The sequence below is a fragment of the Heptranchias perlo genome, chromosome 42 (genome assembly GCF_035084215.1).
Source record: "Heptranchias perlo isolate sHepPer1 chromosome 42, sHepPer1.hap1, whole genome shotgun sequence".
NCBI classification, from domain to species: Eukaryota; Metazoa; Chordata; class Chondrichthyes; order Hexanchiformes; family Hexanchidae; genus Heptranchias; species Heptranchias perlo.
The window spans coordinates 6,998,473-7,021,130 of NC_090366.1; the positions used below are offsets into that span (position 1 = coordinate 6,998,473).

At 43.5% G+C, this 22,658-nt stretch overlaps 1 protein-coding gene across 1 annotated transcript in view; it reads left to right on the top strand.

The window, feature by feature from the left end:
* The window catches only part of LOC137306167 (DNA-binding death effector domain-containing protein 2-like), a 37,600-nt gene extending 17,500 nt beyond the window's left edge, over nucleotides 1-20,100 (top strand). Inside the window, 5 exon segments of the mRNA XM_067975228.1 lie at nucleotides 5,971-6,114; nucleotides 8,846-8,898; nucleotides 9,151-9,174; nucleotides 9,177-9,243; nucleotides 16,124-20,100. Coding sequence (XP_067831329.1) covers nucleotides 5,971-6,114; nucleotides 8,846-8,898; nucleotides 9,151-9,174; nucleotides 9,177-9,243; nucleotides 16,124-16,488 — 653 coding nt within the window. The 3' untranslated portion in view covers nucleotides 16,489-20,100.
* Nucleotides 20,101-22,658: the final 2,558 nt, after the last annotated feature.

The window sequence follows — 22,658 nt, forward strand, 5'->3', positions numbered from 1 at the left end:
CTTTGTGTAGAAATGTTTTCTAATCTCGCTCCTGAAAGGTCTGGCTCTAATTTTTAGACTATGTCCCCTACACCTAAAATCCCCAACCAGCGGAAATAGTTTCTCTCTATTCACCCTATCTGTTCCCCTTAATATCTTATAAACTTTGATCAGCTCACCCCTTAACCTTCTGAACTCGAGAGAATACAACCCCAATTTGTGTAATCTCTTCTCGTAACTTAACCCTTGAAGTCCGGGTATCATTCTCGTAAATCTACGCTGCACTCCCTCCAAGGCCAATATGTCCTTCCGAAGGTGCGGTGCCCAGAACTGCTCACAGTACTTCAGAAGCGGTCTAACCAGGGTTTTGTATAGCTGCAGCATAACCTCTGCCCCTTTGTACTCTAGTCCTCTAGATATAAAGGCCAGCATTCCATTAGTCTTATTGATTATTTTCTGCACCTGTTCGTGACACTTCAATGATCTATGTACCTGAACCCCTAAGTCCCTTTGGACATCCACTGTTTTTAACTTTTTACCATTTAGAAAGTACCCCGTTCGATCCTTTTTTGATCCAAAGTGGATAACCTCACCTTTGTCTACATTGAATACCATTTGCCACAGTTTTTCCCATTCACCTAATCTATCAATATCCCTTTGTAATTTTATGTTTTCATCTACACTGCTTACAATGCCACCAATCTTTGTGTCATCAGCAAACTTAGATATGAGACTTTCTATGCCTTCTTCTAAGTCGTTAATAAATATTGTGAATAATTGAGGCTGCAAGACAGATCCCTGCAGGACACCACTGGTCACATCCTGCCAATGTGAGTACCTTCCCATTATCCCTACTCTCTGTCGCCTTTCGCTCAGCCAATTTCCTAACCAAGTCCGTATCTTTCCCTCGATTTCATGGGCTTCCATCTTAGCTACCAGTCTCTTATGTGGGGCCTTATCAAATGCCTTCTGGAAGTCCATTTAAATAACATCCATTGACATTCCCCTGTCCACTACTTTAGTCACCTCTTCAAATAATTCAATCAGGTTTGTCAGGCACGTCCTACCTTTCACAAATCCATGCTGGCTCTCTCTGATTAACTGAAAATTCTCGGTGTTCAGTCACCCTATCCTTAATTATAGACTCCAGCAGTTTCCCCTCAACAGATGTTAGGCTAACTGGTCTATAATTCCCCGGTTTCCCTCCCTCCTTTCTTAAAAAGCAGAGTGACATGTGCAATTTTCCAATCCAGAGGGACAGTTCCTGAATCTAGAGAACTTTGAAAGCTTATAGTTCGGGCATCTGCAATGTGCTCACCTTCCTTTAAAACCCTAGGATGGAAACCATCTGGTCCTGGGGATTTGTCACTCTTTAGTGCTATCATTTTCTTCATTACTGTTGCTTTACTTATGTTAATTTTATTGAGTCCCTGTCCCCGATTCAGTATTAGTTTTCGTGGGATTTCCAGCATGCTATCCTCTTTTTCTGCTATAAATACTGACGCAAAGTAATTATTCAACATGTCCACCATTTCCCCATTGTCAACGACAATGTCCCCACTTTCAGTTTTTAAGGGGCCAACACTGCTCCTGACCACCCTCTTTTTCCTAATATAACTATAAAGGTTCTTCGTATTGGTTTTGATATCCCTTGCAAGTTTCTTTTCATACTCTCTTTTTGTAGCTCTTACTATCTGTTTTGTGACCCTTTGTTGATCTTTGTATCTTTCCCATTCGCCAAGATCAGTGCCATTTTTTGTCTTTTTGTATGCCCTTTCCTTACGTCTTATACTGTCCCTTACCTCTTTAGTTGTCCATGGCTTTTTTTTTGGCAAGTAGAGTTCTTGCCCCTCAGGGGTATAAACCGGTTCTGTATCTCATTAAATGTTTCTTTAAACATTTCCCACTGATCATCAGTCGTTTTACCCATTAACAGATTTGCCCAGTTTACTGTGGACAGTCTCTGTCTCATCCCATTGAAGTCTGTCTTATCCAAGTCTAGAATCTTAGCAGCTGACTCACTTTTTTCCCTTTCGAACACTACATTGAACTCGATCATGTTATGATCGCTATTGGATAGATGTTCACACACAGTTAAGTAGTTAACTAAATCTGGTTCATTACTCATTACTAAATCTAGTATGGCTTGCCCCCTTGTTGCCTCCAGGACATACTGCTGTAGAAAACTATCCCGGACACACTCAAGAAATTCACTACCTTTCTGACAGTTGCTAGTCTGCTTTTCCCAATCTATGAAGGTTAAAATCCCCCATTAAGACCACTATGCCTTTGTTACACGCTTGTCTAATCTCTGCATCTATACACTCTAGCACTTCAGAGCTGCTGCCAGGGGTCCTATACACAACTCCCACTATTGTCTTAGATCCTTTCCTATTCCTCAATTCAACCCATAAGGTCTCTGTTGGCTGCTTACCTCTTGTTATATCCTCCTTTGTCATTGAAGTGATTTCATCTCTAATCACTAAGGCTACTCCTCCCCCTCTTCCATTTTCCCTATCTCTCCTGTAGACCTTATAACCCGGTATATTTAGTTCCCAATCCTGACCATCCTGCAGCCAAGTCTCAGTAATAGCTATCATGTCATACCCTCCAATTTGAATTTGAATCTGTAGTTCATTTAGTTTATTCCTTATACTCCATGCATTTGTATATTGAACTCTTAGTTGGGCCACACACCCTAGTCTGACCTTCAGCTTTGATGGTGGATTAATCGCCTTACGCCTTCTAGTTTTCACTATCTGTATTGCCTAAAGATCACTTTCTTTCTGCTGCTCTACGCTTTTCCCTTTTACTTGTTCTTGAACAACTGTTTGTATAGTAAATTTCCCCTGGGTCTTCTCCTCTCTTGCTGCTCTCAACTTTACTCCCTTCTGACTCCCCGCTAAGTTTCCCATCCCACTGCCCCTCTAGTTTAAACCTTCCCCAACAGCACTAGCAAATACCCCCGCGAGGACGTTGGTCCCGGTCCTGCTCGGGTGTAACCCGTCTCGCTTGTACAGGTCCCACCTTCCCCAGAACCGGTCCCAATGTCCCAGGAATCTAAATCCCTCCCTCCTACACCATCCCTGCAGCCACGTATTCATCCTGTCTATTCTCCTGTTCCTATACTCACTAGCACGTGGCATTGGTAGTAATCCTGAGATCACTACCTTTGAGGTTCTGCTTTTTAATTTATCTCCTAACTCCTTGAATTCACCTTGCAGGACCTCATCCCTTTTTTTAACCTATGTCGTTAGTACCGATATGGACCACGACTACTGGCTGTTCACCCTCCCCCTCCAGAATGCCCTGCAGGCGTTCCGTGACGTCCTTGACCCTGGCACCAGGGAGGCAACATACCATCCTGGAGTCACATTTATGACCGCAGAAACGCCTATCAGTTCCCCTTACAATTGAATCCCCTATCACTATAGCCCTGCCACTCTTATTCCTCCCCTCCTGTGCAGCAGAGCCACCCGTGGTGCCACGAACTTGGCTCTTGCTGCTTTCCCCTGATAAGCCATCTCCCCCAACAGTATCCAAAGTGGTATATCTGTTGAGAGGGAGATGGCCCCAGGGGACTCCTGATCTACCTGCCTGGTCCTTTTACTCTGCCTGGCGGTCACGCATTTCCTTTCTGCCTGCGTAATCTTTACCTGCGGTGTGACCACCTCACTGAACGTGCTATCCACGATCGTCTCAGCATCGCGGATGCTCCACAGTGAATCCACCCGCAGCTCCAGCTCCAAAATGCGGTTAGCCAGTAGCTGCAGCTGGCCACACTTCCTGCACACATGGTCACCAGGGACACTGGTAATGTCCATGACTTCCCACATAGTGCAGGAGGAGCATATCACGGGTGCGAGCTCTGCTGCCATGACTTGCCTTAGAGTTACACTGCGTTCACCTCTCACTCTCCTCCCGCTCTCGGTCTCCTTTTATACTGTGCTCACCTCTCGGACTCCTGCCTCACCTGCGACGTCACACAGTAGTTTTCTCTTGTTGCAGGTCTTCTGCTTTTATCCCCACTCTCAGTCTTCTGCTGCTCAGGTCCACCGCCGCTCTGCGGAAAAGGTTAGGAAAAGCAAGGCAAAGCAGCACCTCCTTCCCCCACTTCACCGAACTCCCACACTTAACAAACTCTCAGCTGACCACTCGGTGCTCCGCTGCACTCTGTGCTCGGTTTGCACTAACAGGCCCCTGTTTTTCTACTGTTTGTGACTCAGATGAATCAGGCCTGCTCCACCTTCAGGAACCAGTTTAATCTAGCTAACCAATTAACTAACTACAGCAGATCTCTGCTGAAGCCTGACAAATTTAAAAATTTAAACTTTAAAATTGAACTTAAACAGTTGATAGCAATTTACACTAGATTTTAAAGAGATTAACCCTTAAACTCCCACACTCACCAAATTCTCAGCTGTCCACTCAGTGCTCTGCTGCACTCCGTGGTAAAAGGGTAGTCAAAGGAAGGGTGGGACCGATTAGGGACAAAAAAGATGATCTTGTGGAGACAGAGAGCATGGCTGAGGTACTAAATGAACACTTCACATCGGTCTTCACTAGAGAAGAGGATGCTGCTATTGTAGCAGTAAAGGAGGAGGTAGTAGTGATATTGGATAGGATAAAAATAGATAGAGGAGGCACTTAAAAGATTGACAGAACTCAAAGTAGAAAAGTCACCTGGTCCAGATGGGATGCATCCTGGGTTACTGAGGGAAGTAAGGGTGGAAATTGCGTAGTCTCTGACCACAATCTTCCAATCCTCCTTAGATATGGGGACGGTGCCAGATGACTGGAGGATTGCAAATGTTACACCCTTTTTCAAAAAAGGGGAGAGGGATAAACCCGGCAATTACAGGCCAGTCAGCCTAACGTCGGTGGTGGGGAAACCTTGAGAGAATAATCCGGGACACAATTAATTGGCACTTGGAAAAGTATGGGTTAATAAATGAAAGTCAGCATGGATTGGTTAAAGGAAAATTTGCATTTGACTCACTTGATTGAGTTCTTTGATGAAGTAATGGAGAGGGTTGATGAGGATAGTGTGGTTGATGTGTATATAGACTTTCATAAGGCATTTGACAATGTACCACATAATACTTGTTAGCAAAATTAAAGCCCATGGAATTAAAGGGACAATGGCAGCATGGATACAAAATTGGCTAAGGGACAGAAAGCAGAGAGTAGTGGTGAACGGTTGTTTTTCAGACTGGAGGGAAGTATACAGTGGTGTTCCTCAGGGGTCAGTATTAGGACCACTGCTATTTTTGAAATATATTAATGACCTGGGCCTGGGTACAGAGTATAATTTCAAAGTTTGCAGAACCAGAGGTGACATGAGGGAACATTTTATTATGCGGTGAGTTGTAATGATCTGGAATGTGCTGCCTGAAAGGTCGGTGGAAGCAGAGTCAGTAGAACTTTCAAAAGGGAATTGGATAAATACTGGAAGGGAAAAAAATTACAGGGCTATGGGGAAAGAGCAGGGAAGTGGGACTAATTGGATAGCACCTTCAAAGAGCTGGCACAGACACTAATGGCCTCCTTCTCTGCTGTACCTACTGTGATATCGCGAATGAAGAAGGGGCCAAAACACTGGGGTATTTGTTGCTGATGCAGTGAAGGTTCTGGAGGATCTGATTGTAATTTTCAAAATTCAGAGCTCGGTGAGGGCAAATGTTGAAATGGTCATTTCTACCTGTTGTGATTGGTAACAAAGGGGCACAGGCTGAGGATTCTTACAAGGTTATTAGAACATGGAAAGCTTTGCCACAGGTGGATACTGAGGCATGTAGTGTAGCCTCATTTGAACTGGAATTGGATAAGTATTTGAAAAGAATATAAAAGGATACAATGGAAAATGGGATTGGACAACTCCAGTTAGAGCTAGCATAGAAGCGATGGACCAAATGTCCTCCTGTGATCTTACCTGCTGGTTCTGACTTGTATTTGGACTGGAATGTGTTGAAATCAGTGTTTTCTGTACAGGTACATCTCGGAGTAAACGTCAGAGTACAAGTCGCAGGAGAGGTCAACAAGGTGGCGGTAAGCGAAGGGGGCGTAAGAGAAATGTGTCCCGTAACCATGAAGAAACAGAGCAGCAGTTTCCCCATCAACAGAAAGCAACCTGTGGTGAGTATTTGCCCCTGTGTGCTTATTTTTATTTTTTATATATATATACTTCAGCCCCTGCAAAGTTTAAGTAGCAAGGAAAGTTTTTTGCGGGGGTGTTGCTGGTTCTGCTAAGCACTGTTTAGGCGATTGAAATTCAGTGAGCAGTGATGTGTTGGGCACTAAGTGCTGCCTGCTTCTAAAACGCAAATATCGTCCCAACGTGAAACGGAGTTACTATAATGTAAGATCTGGGTTAAAAAGTACATGTGTATCGATGAAAATAAACGGGACCAGCACAAGAAACAGCAGCTATCAGCAAAAGCATGTCCTGTTAATGAGAGCTTTTCTACCAAACCAATAAACCTAGCAATTCCAAATACCACCCCCCCCCCCCCCCCCAACCCCAAAAGAAAGAACTGGTTGACACAGAATTATTTTCAGATAAAATTGACCTTTTGTTGGGAGTGGTGTCCCAAGTATTCTTAAAAGAAACCAGTCACTCCAGCAAAGAAACACTTCTGTAAATTTGATGTATTTTTGTATTTTGGAGAGGAAAACGGTCACTGTACCATCGGGGGTGGTACCTAACATTCGAAGTGCATTGCAGCTTGAATTCACTATAGAAGATGTGGAATTCCATTTTTATTGGCACTGTCTACAAGTGGGATCTGAATATCCATGAGGGTCAGTGAGGAGTGACAGTCCAATGAGTTAGTGTCTCTCTGAGGGAATGGTACAGTCTTTAAGATCTTCCTGATGTCAAATGAGGTTCCCACAGCTATGTAAATTCCCATTGTATTATTTCTCATCAAGTTTAGATTCCTTTTTTGGGGGAGGGTGGGGGGGGTGTAGTGGGGGGGCATTCAGTACTTAAACTGTACTTGTAAGAAATTTTAACCAGTGAGTGTGGGACTGACCTGGAGTGCCCATCCCTAGACAAGCCTTGAACTGTCTTCTCTAAAAGTTCCATTCTTTTCCCCTTTGGAAAGATGGGCTGCTCTAGTGAATAGGATTCACAGGTCAGTACTTTGCATGGTATCCACTTTGGAGCAATCAAGAGGTTTGTTTCTTTTGTCCTTAACAATCCATAATGTTCCTCAATCCACTTCAAGCACCACAGTATGAGATTGCAATCTGTAAACAACTGCAGGAGTAAAGCCTGCACAGAAAAACAAGTGTCAGAACTGAACTGTCTCAGCAGGCCTCTGGGCAACTCGACAGTCACCAACGTGCTCAAATGCTCACAGACTGGTCTTCGATAGTATTCTGCGAATGATCCCATACTAATCCTCTCAGTCCAATGTTGTTTAATATTAAACCTGCAGTATTTGTACAGTGATACACTTACAGGAGCCTTGAGATGTGACTTGCTCATGTGACCTCCATCTAGCTAATATATATCTTGACATCCGTTGGGTGGGAGGGTGCATGATTCCTACTCTGCTCAAAGTTCAGCTGCACGCAAACAGCATGCCAAGAATTCTTGAAGTGTCAATAGCTTCCCTTGGTGGGTCAGTGGATTATTAACATCCACCAGTGTAGTACTGAGCCAGGCAGAGAAAGAAGGTCCCAGCTTCAATCCCAGGAGTGGTGGAGCCGTTAGAGATCGATACCCTGTGGAAAAGTGTATCTATGTGGATATCAGGAGAGGACATAATGCCCCTCAGAATCCACTGTGCAATAGAAATTTGTAATCTTTCCATTACTTATCCATTTTCAAAAGAGCCAGCACATAGTCTCGGAACATTTCCAGACTATAGCATGTGCTGAAGGCCATTATTAAGACTGTTTTATGAGTCTGTTAGCCAAAGGACACTCAACGGAATTTTGGAAGATGCGGCTTCTCCAACAGAAGGTTGAATTTCCTGAATAACATTCTCTCGCACTCTGCTCCTGGTACACTAGATTTAATCCTCCATAACTTCACTACAACAACATCTCTATTCACTGTGTTATAAGAAGTGACACTAAAATGGCCAGCCCATGTGTTCTCTTAACCCTCCCTGTTCATTCCTCCCCAAAAAGGAACCTATATGGTACTGCATTTTCTGCACTAGGGTAGGTCTGTTGGAGTGACTGGCAGCCCCAGGATTCAGATTTACCAGCCTCTGTGGGAGTTGAGCACCCAGCTGTTTGTACTTCAGAGACCAGAGCAAGTTTGATTTATCTGATGAACACTCAAACCACAGAGAAATAACAGTTGTACTGACAACTTTTAGAGCTGCGAATCCTCTAACATCCATGGCAGTGACCAAGGCTTGTCCCCTGAACCTTTCCATTACTCATTCAAACTAGCAACTTTGCACCAGTCTGTGAGCATATGTAATAACCTACACAGTCCAAAGAACTTCAGCATGTCATGTTCCTGAATGAACTGGGATTGTCGCAATATATTGGTCTTGAGTTAAACTGTAATGTTGCAGTACTCTGTCACTGCTAGTGAATTGAGGATTGTAACCCTACAGTAAGAGCGCCCTGTCAATTTGCATACTGGTATCTTCTCGAACAATGGTGGACCCCTCCCTCGGAGTTGATTTACTTGCATTTTCACACTTGAGTGTTAAATAAATAAATGGTGAGAGGAATTTTGTGCAACAAAACGATGCTTTGCAAAAGTCTGGTGAAATGTGTTGATCCTGTTTGTGTCCATGTTGCCTACGTGACAGCAATCCTACCCTCTGAGCGATCCGCAGGATATGTGTTCTAAAGAAGAGTCTCTCTATGCACACGTTCTTTCAAAAAAAAATAGGTTGGCTCTCTTGTACAACAACTTCCTTCATGATGTGGCAACAGAAGTTTCTGGTAGGTCCGAGTACAGCATCAACGACAAAAAGCAGTATGTGATTTTCTTCAAATATTAATCGCAAAAAAAACTTAATTCTTTAAAAGCAGTCGAAGGACTCTTGTTTTATGTACATACTATAATATAACATAGAATCTAACTGTACGTTGCTTTGAAAAGTAGTGTAACTTGTTTTATACTTGAACACTTCAACTTCTTTCGTGAGATCTGTTTTTTTTTGAGGATTTTTGTGATCAAACATTTAATTGCAGGTGTACCACTCAAAGGTTGGTGATAAAAGAGAGTCTGTCTCTCTGACAAAGATTCAACTTTAAGGAAATGTTCTGACACAAGAATAGAAAAAGGTAAACCTTTAATCTTGTTGAGGGGGAACAAACACTTGCCAGACTAAAGTGGCCAAAGTGTTGAAGATGGCAGCCAGACTAGTCCCTGTAGATAGGACGCAGTGTCCTGTCCTTGTTAAACTGTCCTCAATGTCTACAGGAAGGGCCAGAGTTAGTTCAAACTAAAGAAAGGGACTATTGGAATTGCTAACTACCCTCAATCTGTTGTATACAATCCTACCATAGCAAACCGACAGGCTGTAAAAGATCCTGAGTCTATGACTCCATTGAAAAAGAAGTCTCTATTTTAGTGTTGTGCGTCCCAACAACTGGCCTTAATCCCAGATCTGGAGTGGTCTTTGGTTATCTGGCCCCTGCATTATCTTCTGTTACAAAATCCTGGGCAGTTAGTAAGTGAGCATCTCAACAACACTCACAACTCCCCCAAATGTGTTGGTGGCAGGTCCTGAGGGGTGGGGGAAGGTTGCTGAGAAGCTGCTGATGCTTCCGGGATACAGACTACAGTTTTTGACTGCCATTTTCTGGTGGAGTTGAATATCCAGATAGTTACTGAAGCAAACTTTGGGTCACTGAAATTCCTGTGGAAAATGTTGTGGTCAGAGCTGATGTGAGGTCTCAGGAATCAGGTTTCCACCCACTACTGGAAGGATCGCTGTCCCTGTCCCTTAAAGCGAGTTGGTAGACGTTTGGAATTACCCATTCATGGAGTGGGTGCCTGGGCTGTACCTGTTTGCTGCTATTATATGAAACTAGTTTTAGTGCACACTTTTTTTAAAACCCTAAAGGATTAACTCCCAAAGAACATTAATGTTCCAGGAACCTGCATGCGATTATTGGTCAAAACTTATCGTTAAAATTTGGAAAGATTAAACGCAGTTTGTTTGTGGCAGTCGTGACACTTTTGAGATGCTCTCTGAGATGGAACTTCAAGTCAATTATGTCCATGATTACATTCAAAGTTATCAGACTTTGCACTGGGGTCAAGCCTTTATGGGGGGGGGGAAAGAAGCTCTGCTGCTCCTGCTCCTGCCCCTGCCCCTGCCTATTCTGGAAAATGGTACCAAATATTGTCCACTTGGGCTCCTTATTTTTAATGGATGGATGGAATGACTGAGTCCATTTTTTTTTCTGCATCAGACTTCTAATGTCACTGTATACTTTCTAAACAGTACTGAAAGCATTTTATTGGGAGGGTAACAAACTCCAGGGCCGAATCATGGAACCACTCATAATGCAAGGATCTGTATGAAGAAAATGCCACCTTATTATGAACACTATTCCCATAATATCAGCCTAAGCACTTATAACCCTTTTATAGCTTTCTTAATGGTACTTGTGACATCTGCATTTCTGTACATCTCTGGTTGGAATACCATGTACTGAACCAATTAATACTCTGGGAACAAAAACAAATGTTACAATCTATGTTTCTTTTGGTGCCCTGAGGGTGAAACCCTGTCCACCCTTTGACTCACTTCATCATTGTTCTTTTCCTCTCCCCATTTCCTACCCACACCACCTGGTCAGATGAAACTGATGTGGTTCCCTTGGACTAAGAGCACTGGTTATGGTGTTTGTCACTTATTCTCCCACACTTCAGTGAATAGCTGCAAGTTAGTGGCAGAATAGTGTCTTGTGGAGGGAGGAAGAATAATTCTTGTATTACACAGTGGCCAATCGGACACAAAGCAACAGTAGACAGTTACAGGTGGTGTGGTCATTGTTATCTCCAACATGCAGCACATGTGTCTTGGAGGTACAATAACTGCCATTCCTGCCTCTGTTTGGTCTGAGCTTCGTGTGTGTGCGTGTGTGTGTGCGTGTGTGTTGTGAAGGTGAGGCCTGCCTGTCTGTGTTGCTGGTTGTATAGTCCGAGCTCTGTATGCGTAACTGTTCTTTTGATGAAGCATTTATCAAATGGCAGAAATGTTTTAAAAGTCAAAACCTGTCTCTCTCAGTTCACAGTTAACACTCTGCAACAAGATGATAAAGTAGACGCAAAGAAAGAGCTGGTGGGCTAATTATCACCAGCAAAACGCAGGAATTAAAACAAACGGGGGTCCCCTCAGCCTCAAGGAAATCAACTTACATAGGAATTACTCTTTCAAAGCAATCTGCTCTCCTGTATCTACGTTGTCTTTTGGACTAAGGTGCACATCTTCTCACAAAATGAAGCTTGAGATTCAGAGCTGGAATTGGGGATGTTCTTTATCCCCACAATAACCAAAGGTTGGAAAATGCATGGACAGAGGTGTTTGTCAGTGAATTCAACTGGCGTGTCCGTCTGGAAATGTTGTGTTTATGTCAAGGATACATCTGCTGGGTGCTGTTCCGTTGCCAAATGGGTCTCATCCAGTAGGGAGAACAATCTTGTGACAGAATATAAAGTTACAGCCAATTAATGATGCTGTAGACCTTTCCTACTGTGCACTCAGGATTATACAAGTACTTTGCAAAATGTTGGATTAAAAAAATTGTCAGACGAGGCTTTCCTGTCCAGATATGTACCCGCTTCTCAGTCGTAACTCAGCGGGTGTAAATTCAAATTCAGAAGTGTCCAGCTGCAACCATTTTAAGGTCAAAAAGCAAGGCTTGAATTTGCAAGGAAATGACTCTTAACACTGTTATATAATGCACTGGGGTTTGATGAAATGTGTCCAGCCCAAATAGTCCAAAGTATGCCTGTGTTGTGAGGGCCGGATCTCTGGGCATTAGCTGGAAGGACCCTCGGAGCTCTCCCACTCGGGAGTCCGCAGTATACAGATCTAGAGTTGTGTGATGAATTCCTGTTGTGAACTGTCATGGCATCACTGGGGAAGTGAGCTGGAAAGAGTTAATGCTCCAGAATAATGTGCTGAACTGCAGACAGATGCTTACTCTGGGTATCTTGCTGTTTGTGATTCCAAGATTCTGGAACTGAAGCAAAGCCAGGCACCTCCAGTGTGCCGTAAAGCTAGCTCAATCTGGCTTAGCCTTGCTTCGTGGTGTCCCCCTCTCTCCTACTCTAAATTGATTTGTCTAATGTGCACGTGAAGTGCAGAATCCATATTGCTGCCGGAGATTTGGAAAGTATTTTGTATTGTATATGCAGCCCGAGTTAATTTTTAAACTTTCCTTAAATAGTGAGAGGGCCCACCCCTACAGAAACGGAATTATATGTCAGCCATGGATGTTCTGTTGTAAGAGCTGCACGCCTCTTGCTGCTTTTAGTACTTCTTCCCTGTTCTTTACAAAAGAAGGAAGCCCTGTGAGTCTGATTTGTACAGAAAGCTCGGGTTCCTGCACAGTTACATGTTGCTGGGTGAGGGCCTGAGTGGAATCCCTGAACTACCCTCATGTTTACATATGGATGCCCATAAAGATATCACCTCCATTTCTGGCAATAACTTTTCAAAACTAGTTTAACCAAATCCAAGAAAAGTAATGTTGACAGAGCCTGACCTGCCAATGGTGCTGGTGAATTTCTGACCAGTGAACCTTGCTGAGGTTCTATAGATAGATATATAATTCTTTTGTTGTGCCGATTTCACTGACCAGTGTGTTCATTGTTTAGATATTCCACTGTTTAAAAACCTGTTCTACTTTCAGCAGGGTTCCCAAACTCTGACTCTGCTCTGTAAATACCCACCCATTTTTACTTTCGAGGCCATTCAGGGTGCTATCTCTCTTTCTCCCCCTCCCTCCCCCCTGCCTGTTCCCTTGGCTGATCTGTGTCTGGTGGGAACACCACCAGTGTTAATCGTTTGAGTACTATTTGGCGTATGTGTTCACATTTTTTAAAAGAGCAACTTGTATTTAAAAATTGGCCATTATGCAGTGTCTTTACTCTCCGTTCTCCATTTTAAAAATGGTTCTCATCTCATATTGTGGGGGTACTGAGCAGTGTTTGGCCAGTCTGAGGGAGACTCTACTCAAAGGGTTCTGTTGTAATTCTGGCTCTATATTACTGATAAGTGGGGAGTAGTATGATTTCCTTCCCTCCAGCAGGCCATGAGCATTTTACAAGGTCTACAGTGTACCCCTGCAGCGCAGGGCCCAGGGCTGGGTGCTGAAAGCCCCCTTCCAATGATCAGATATTGTTAATCAAAGTGTCAAACTGAATCTGCTGTATAATGGACACCACTCATAACCTGTTGATTTGTTACTCGACTTGTCAATGGTAAATTTTGTATGTGATAAATGTCCCAATATGTTGCTGAATCCGCTTTCTCCTTGGTGGGAGGGGGTCAGAGATGTGATTATACGAGTTGCTGCTTTCACAGGTGTCCATCCATGAGGGGAAAGTGATGTAAAGAAAATTCATGATGGTGCTCAGCGTATGTAAAATCCTTCAATCACCTGCATTTCTTGACTAGATGATATTAACTGACTTGCTCGTCCTGTTCTTCACTGTTTAAAGAAAAGGGAGTGAGAGAAACAGGAGCCTCGGTGTGTACAACTCTGGCTAAAAGTATTGGTACAATGAACGTAGCAACTTAACTCCACCCAGTATTTGGCTGATTTCAGGTGTAGTTAATAACAGCAAACCATGCCGCCTTGAACTCAAACACAGCAAAATACTTTGTTCTAAAATTTTCCTGGCACAAATATTAGTGACTTCTGTCTGTAAAAGTTGAATATTGTATAGGTATTTGAAAGAGGGTTTCTAATTTACTGAGAACTCTAAATCCACAATAAAGGCACAGTTTCTCTCAGCCACAGAATTCTTTACTCATTTTTCTTTCTCCATCCCAAAGTTAAGTAAAACATTTGCTTGACCATTTTCCAGAGACTGCGCTCCAGCCTCTGAGTGGATCTGGTGTGAAGTGGAACAAGCCTTTGTTTCTCCATTCTTTTTCAAGTTCAACTTTACATAGCGTGTGAAAGGACCTGTTCAGCATTCTACATGCTAGCTCCCTAAACCAGTGGGAGGAAACTCATTGGGATTGATCCAATCTTAAAGCACACTTTTACACAATTTATTGGATAGCTTCCTGAAAGTTTTGGTTCTAAGGGCTGTCGTTCATGTTTCTAAATCCAGAACCATTCCTGAAAGTTTAATGTGCTCTTGAAGCTCCCGTGTTAATGTTTCCTTACGCTATACAAGGGGAAGAATAGTGTAGCCAAACTGGACACAATATTCCAATTTGTGGGACCAATTGTGTAAAAGTATTTGACCCAAATGTTGCATCATTTCCATTCGATGCTCACAATAAACAGTGGAGGTCAGACCATTGAAGTGCTGACTCTGCTACAGTACGTCCCAGCCATTGACTTGCATTTACGTACAGACTGGTCATTGTGAGAATACACAATTTAAGGATCTTTCACTCTGAAGGAAGGATCCTAGCTGGAGTTGTGAAGGTCTGTTCATGGCCTCCAACTCCCAAATTGTCCTCTTCATTGTCGAACCTCATACTATTGACTTCAGTATGTTCAGGGGTAATGTTGCACTTCGACATGTAATAGTCTGCTGCATAGAGCGCAGCATCACATGTAAGGCATCATAACCGAAAGCAAGGCGACACCTTCCCCACCACCGATCACAAAGTGTGACTGAGACTTGAGTCCTTTGTACATGCACTCCGTACACAGCGTAGTGCAGAGCAAAGGAAAATGGCATTTTCTCTTTGTCCACTTGTTAATTTGTTTAAGTCCAAAGGCATCCTTGTGGTGGTGGTTCAGTCGCAGTATGTGAAATGGGTTGGTTACTGCGTGACCTGCACACTAGGGAGTAGTAGCTTTCGTATATTGTGGCTGTATCCAAAAGAATGGCAATCGTTGGTCCCACTGTAAAGACTCCATTACTTCTTATCTGTTTCAAAAGTAATTGAATGCTGGGAAAAAAAGAAATTACATTTTCTCTGCCTGTGCGACTCTCGCTCTCTCTCTCTCTCTCTCTGCCTGTCTGTGTTTCTGCCTCCACCACCACCCCCCCCCCCCCCCCACAAATTGGATTTTTATGCCAGCAACTGGCACCAGTCTGTAAATGCAAGTCATGGCTCAATTGCCCTTCCCTCACAAACAGCAAGGAACTGACCCAAGGCCAGTGGTGCCTGGTTTGTAACCCGTGGCAACTGTTATTTAAATTTGAAGCTAGTTGAACATCAATTGCAACCCTCTGGCTCTCTGATCGGTAGTTTGTAAGTATACTAGTTTGTCCCTGGAATCGTACTGATTGAGTTTACCCAGTAAGGTGGGTGCTCTGTAACCCAACAAAGTATCCTGGCCAAAGTGAATGTTTAGATGTTGTACTGTTAGAAATATTCATTATTGCAAGAATTGCAGAGCCCACCTCCACCCTGTTAACATTTGAAAATTCGATCTATGCCGGACAGTAGAAGTGATGTCATCTCTTTAAAGCCAAGAGACTTATTCCTTTTTCTGCAAGAATCCCGTTAACTGAGAAAAGGGTCAATTCTGCCACACTGGCTGGAATCTTGCGACTTGGTGCTTAACTGCAGGTTTGTTGTACGGCATTGGAAGGGTGTTAGTGTAAATGTCAGCCGGGTCTGCTCATTGCATGACTATCTGATTCACTTTAGGGGGTGGGGGGGGCGGGGGGGAAAAGTTGCAGCCTTTTTACAAATCACAGTTGAAAGGATACAGTTACCAGGAACTGAGTGACAGGTACTTAAAGAACTGGTTAAAATGTGACATTGTGAAAGAAACTAGACTTTCTCCTTTTCCCCACCCCTTCCATTCCCACCCCCTTAAAATTTATCCTTTCTGGTTACAGCAGGACTGCCCACTGGTTCCAGCAGTTTGATTTTTTTTGGCAGCAAAGTGTTCCTGATGATTGGATCCTTTCAGCAAACATTCATTAACAGTTACTGAAAAGTTAAGTTTCTGCTGCAGGAGCACTAATACAGAACATTTGCTGTTTTCTCTCCTAATGCAGACATAAGGCTACGGGTGCGAGCTGTATATTCTGATCAGGATACCGTGCTGCGAGGGAACGTAATCTCTGTAAAACAGGACCCCCTCGATCGCTGTTTCGACCTCTTTGGGCAGGCGAACACCATCCTGAAATCCCGGGATTTGGGTTCCATCATCTGTGACATTAAATTCTCTGAGCTCTCCTACCTGGATGCCTTCTGGAACGACTACATCAATGGCTCGCTGCTGGAGGCGCTGAAAGGTGTGTTTATAACAGACTCGCTGAAGCAAGCCGTGGGGCAAGAGGCAATCCGACTGCTTGTCAATGTGGATGAGGATGATTATGAAGAGGGCAGACATGTTCTGCTTCAGAATATTTCCCCATGAGGGGTGTGCGTGGAGATCTAGCTGGAACTGAGATCATTGACTATATTAACTGTTAAAAGCTAATTAACTTCTTTTATATGAAGTAAAATAAAGAGAAGTAATTAGTTCATTATATAACTTCTGTTTTATTCAGTCCCTTCCCTGTTTTTCACATTGGAGACTGCAGTTCTGGATCAGGAACTTGTGATGTGTGCTGATCTTGGTGCTCTTTTTGTGTTGGTGCAAACACAAGCATTCAGTCAGCATATCAGTCCTTTGTAAAGGCAGCCTCTGTGGTTTAGTGTAACATCATATTTTGTTTGTATGAGTTAGGAATTGCAGAGTTTGAGCTAGGGCTGCCCTTTCTAACTTAACCTATTGTGGGTGTGGTGTATAAACAGGCCCTGGAAATTCAGCCGAGCACAGATTAGCAAACTCGATGGAGTAAAGACCCATTTACACTGTGGCGCAGTGTAGACTTATGTTCCTGTAAAGCAATTCCAAAGGAGCCCCGAGCAAAGCTCTCCTATTTTTATGCTCCTGCAGCCCGATTGAGTACACATGGCTGTACCTCTGATAGTGGCCCAAGACCTGTGGGAGAAAAGTGGCTCTCCAGTTTCAATTTCAGATGTCGAGCACGTGAACCTGGCTTAACAGCTGTAAGAACATCGCAAGATAACTCCAAATCACTCGGGCCTGAATTTGCAGAGTGCTAGCTGATGTCCAATAAGAAGGTTGGATTTGAAATTCCCCAGGGACAGTCAATGATTCCCGCTCTTCAAAATGGATTCTAAGGCTATGAGTTTAACACCAGATCCGGTGACTTGAAAGCTGCAGGCATTGAGTCAGGACTGGCTGCTTTTGTGTGTTTCCAAACTCTTTATTTCTGGCCCTCCAGTTCTGATCCGACTCCACACTCTGCTTCCATTTCTGATGGGTAACAATTCATCATTAACTGTGAAAGTGTGGATTAGGATTGATTGTGCACCCAGGCTCAAAGCACGAGGATAGTTGTAGGAGTTGGGAATATTATGCACTGCTTCTGTTATATGGCCCAGTGTTGGGGCAGTATAGAGAGAGCGGAGTTATATCCAACCTCCCATCTATGCAGGGTGGAGGGAAGAGAGAAGGGAATGGATTGGCTTTTTGTTCAAAGTGTATTCAGTTTTCTTTTCTATCTTTCCCACTCTCCTCTCCCTCCCCGAGATGCTGCTCCTTCCTGGATACAGATTCCTGGGACCTGGCACCCACTTGTTCCATTCTTCTTGTGAGGCCACAGCTCACGTGATATCCACATGCACTTTCCAACAGAAACCCAGCCCGTAGTGTCTGTACTGCTGGTCAGGCTAAGATCAGCTAATTTAGCATAGTCTAGGCCCAAAATCTGGGACAATATGGCTTGTGTGGTTCAGTGCCTTTAATCATCAGACCGCTGGGAGAGGGATTCTAAGTGAGTTTTATGCTATCTTAATCCAGCTTTCTCTGCACTCAATCCTCTGCACAATGTAGAATTTTGGATTGATTGTGCACCCAGGCTTAAAGCACGAGGATAGTTGTAGGAGTTGGGAATATTATGTGCTGCTTCTGTTATATGGCCCAGTGTTGGGGCAGTATAGAGAGAGGGAGGTTGGATATAACTCCGCATCTGTGCAGTGCTTATGGGTTGGGGGGGGAAGAGAGAAGGGAATGGAATGGCTTTTTGTTCAAAGTGCAGTGCTGTACCGAATTCTCTGCCCAAAACTCTGAGCACTGTAATGGCCAGTCTGGAAACAAGAACTAGTGACCCCTATGCGGGTCTGAGTGTTAAATCCCAACCATTTCAGTTCACACACATGATGCTCATTGGGATTAAGTTTATTAAAGTTAGCAGGGGAACACATAGATATATTGTATAGACTTGTATATTTCTCCTGGTTTGTTTTGGAACTAGTAAAACATTGGTGGTTGAGTTTATTGCTGAAAGTGGTCCTGCAGTTACTAGGTTTGGTTGGGGAGTGCAGTGATGTTCCTGCACCAACATCTGTCTGTCTTGGGCTCACTCCGCTCTCTTCCACTCAGTTTCTATCCTGCCTCTTTATTCTCTTGCACAGTCTGCCTGTGTCTCGCAAGCCTTCTCACTGTCTGCCGTACAGTGGTCCGTGTCCCTAGAGGTCAGCTCTTCAGATGGTCGCCAGCAGTGATGCTTTTTGAAGGCAATGAAATCTTATTAAAACTGAGAGTCCAATTGAGCATGATTCTGTCACAGGCTGAATTTGTGAGACAATGCACGCTGATATTGGAGAGAAATGCTTTTGTCCCCAGAGAGAGGGAGGAAGAACGAGCTTCGTGAAACGTCTGCCCAAATGCGGCCTCGTGGGGAGTGGCAGGGAACGTACTGGGGTAATTGGTTAGGATCTTAATGTTCTATAGACTTAGAAAGGTGAAGAGAGTGCCTAGCGCGTACCACTCAATGGGGAGAGGCAACGTTTTCACAGAAAGAAACTGGAAACCAAGATTTTCGTGGTCTTATCAGTAAAGATGGAGAGACCTGACACACAGATGATCCTTTTCCTCCACTGGAATATGGGTTATGTCCTTTAAACATCTAATTGTACAAGTCATGCTCTGCTACTAGCTTAGTTCCAGTGCTGTGACACCCTCCTCTCCCACCCAGATGTGAGGTGCTGCCTCAGCTTAATAACTGGACAGGAGAACTCGCTGGATTGGAACACCCTAAGTTGGTATGATCGCGAGACATATGCCCCTTCCTCGACTTGTTCACAAAATGGTGGAGATGTTCTCTATTCAACCTTTGAGCTGAAGAAATAGTTTAACAAAAGAAAAAAGCTTTCATGAAGTTAGAACATTGGTGTTTGTATGTTGTTTAAAAACTATTATAGCAACTGACCATTTTTCTAGAAGGTTTGGGGGGGGCTGGGGGCGCTGGGGGAAGAGTGAGGATATTGTGATATTGGCTTCTCAAGGGAGTAACGACTGTTTCACATCTTTCTGGGGGGTGGGAGTAAGGGCTGAGAAGGGAATCAGCAAGTAACATGCAAAGGCTAGCTGACATTGTGTCCTTGCTGTGAATAAGCAGGCATTTGAGGTGGCTGTCCAGGTAGTCATGTTTTAGAGAGATGTAGAGAAATAAGTGAAGAGGCCTAAAGATTCTCACAGTTCCTCTTGTTAAGCTGACTGAGAGAAAACCTGCTCTCAGTCACCATATGTATCTGCAAGTTGGGTACGTGTGGAACATGTACATAGCTGATAGTGGCAGTGTGGTGTGCCTACTGCTGGCTGCCCAAAGCCAGTATTGTGGCCATATGGCTCTTCAGTAGCAGGTAGGTACCTGCTAAGGAAACTGCCTTCAGCCAGCTTGGAAATGGCCATGTAATCTGAAAGTTTTTTTTCCTTTTGGCCAATTGATTTAAGGAAAATCTTATTTTTATTGTAAACTTGTGTGTATAGCTAATACTGTTCTGTATATTTGTTGAAATACAGTGTAGATGGAACATGCATGTAAAGTGCTTTTTCTTGGTGACTTGGGTAACATCTCTCTAGATTGGAGAGGTTTTGGTGAAGGCTTCCCCCAAATACACAGCAATTTGGGGGATCTTTTTGTAAAGCATGTCTTCAATAAAGATTTTCACAATGTTTGGTATGGTGTTTTCTTAGAGAAACCTAGATTCATAGTGCAGGACACCACTACATTTGAAAACAGGAGAGATAAATAAAGCAGAAAGAGAAAAGATGTATGGGGTGTATGGAGTTCCACAGTTTGGAGATTCTGGGAATTAACAGGGGTAGGGAATAGTGTGAGGAATTGATCTCAACTGAGTGAGGATGCAGAGAACTGAGTTGGTGTAAGATGGTGCGTTGAGAGGTTTTGGAGGTACCTGTGAGACAAAGTCAGAGGACAACTGAACATAGTGGCAGAAATAGATATGAAAGGTTGAAACAAAGGTAAGTTGGAAACTAGAGGACCAGAGGAATCACCTGTCAGGTGACGAGCTTCCTTGTATCCTGTCCAGCAATGCGAGCTGCTGGAGTCTCCCCAGATATGGCAGTAGGGCTCAATGTTTGGACAAATTATCGAGTGTTGTTATTGGTGGGGGGGGTGGGATGAGGTGACTTTTCTGTCCAAAAGAATAAAGCAAGCTTCTTGGAAGCAATGGAACAGAGGCGGAAGTGCCATTTGAGATATTGAGCTCAAAGATGGCAAGAGATGAGAAGTGGAGTCATAAAAGATGAGGTTGGAATTGTTTGGGTTTGTAAGAGAAAGACTTTATTTCTGTAGCGCCTTTCATGACCTCAGGTTGTCCCAAAGCGCTTTACAGCCAATTAAGTACTTTTTTGAGAAGTCACTATGGTAATGTAGGAAATGCGGTAGCCAATTGGTGCACAGCAAGATCCCACAAACAGCAATGTGATAAATGACCAGATAATTTTTTAGTGATGTTGGTTGAGTGATAAACATTGGCCAGGACACTGGGGAGAACTTCCCAGCTCCTCTTTGAGATAGTGTCGTGGGATCTTTTACGTCTACCTCAGAGGGTAGACGGGACCTCAGTTTAACATCTCATCCAAAAGACGGCACCTCTGACAGTGCAGCACTCCCTCAGTACTGCAATGGGAGTGGCAATTGAACCCATGTCCTTCTGACTCAGATGGGAGTGATACCACTCAGCCACAGCTGAAGAGAAGGAAACAGCTGTGCCTTTGTGAGGAATTGAAAGTTAATTTTCATTGTCCCATGGAAGATAATGGATTTCCAAGCTTGGTATCAACCCCTTCCTGTCGAGCCTTTGTCCTGTGAGTAAAAAGGAGAATCTGGGCCTGGGAGGAGATTAGAACAATACAATTTTACATAACGATAGGAACAGGAGGAGGCCATTCAATGAGATCATGGCTGATCTGTGACCTAACTCGATATACCTGCCTTAGTTCCATATCCCTTAATACCTTTAGTTAACAAAAATCCATCAATCTCAGATTTAAAACTAACAATTGAGCTGGTATCAACTGTTTGCAGAAGAGAGTTCCCAAACTTCTACCACCCTTTGCATGTAGAGGTGTTTCCTAAACTTTCTGAAAGTCCTGGCTCTAATTTTTTAGGCTATGTCCCCCAGTCCTGGACTCCCCAACCGGCAGAAATAGTTTCTCTCTATCTACCCCATCCGTTCCCCTTAACAGCTAGAAAACTTCGATCAAATCACCCCTTAATCTTCTAAATTCCAATTTAACCTTGGAGTCCAGGTATCATTCTAGTAAATCTATGCTGCACTCCCTCCAAGGCCAATATTTTCTTCCTAAGGTGTGGTGCCCAGAACTGAACACAGTACTCCAGGTGTGGTCTAACCAGGGCTTTGTAGAGCTGTAGCATAACTTCTACCCCCTTGTATTCTAGGCCTCTAGATATAAAAGCCAGCATTCCATTAGCCTTTTTGATTATTTTCTGTACCTGTCCATGACATTTTAATGATCTATGCACATGGACCCCCAAGCTCCATTGTTTCAAGCTTTTCACCATTTGGAAAGTTCTCTGATCTATCTTTTAGGTCCAAAGTGGATGACCTCACACTTGCCTACATTGAAATCCATTTGCCACAGTTTTGCCCATTCATCTAATCTATTAATATCGCTGTAATTTTATGCTTTCATCTACACTGCTTACAACGCTGCCTATCTTTATGTCATTGGCAAACTTGGATATGTGGCTCTCTATCCCATCATCTAAGTCGTTATTAAATACAGTGAATAGTTGAGGTTCCAACACAGATCCCTGTGGGACACCACTGGTCACATCCTGCCAATTTCAGTACCTGCCCATTATCCCTATTCTCTGTCTCCCGTCGCTCAGGCAATTTTCTAAACAGGTCAATAATTTGCCCTCAATTCCATGAGCTTCAACTTTAGCTAACAGTCTCTTATGAGGGACTTTATCGAATGCCTTCTGGAAGGCCATATAAACAACATCCATAGACATTATGTCCACTACTTCAGTCACCTCTTCAAAAAAAAAAAAATTCAATCAGGTTCCTCATAGAATATATAACACAGAAACAAGCCATTCGACCCAACTGGTCAATGCTGTTGTTTATGCTCCACACGAGCCTCCTCTCACCACTCTTCATCTAACCCTATCAACATATCATTCTATTCCTTTCTCCCTCATGTGTTTATCTAGCTTTCCCTTAAATCCATCTATGCTA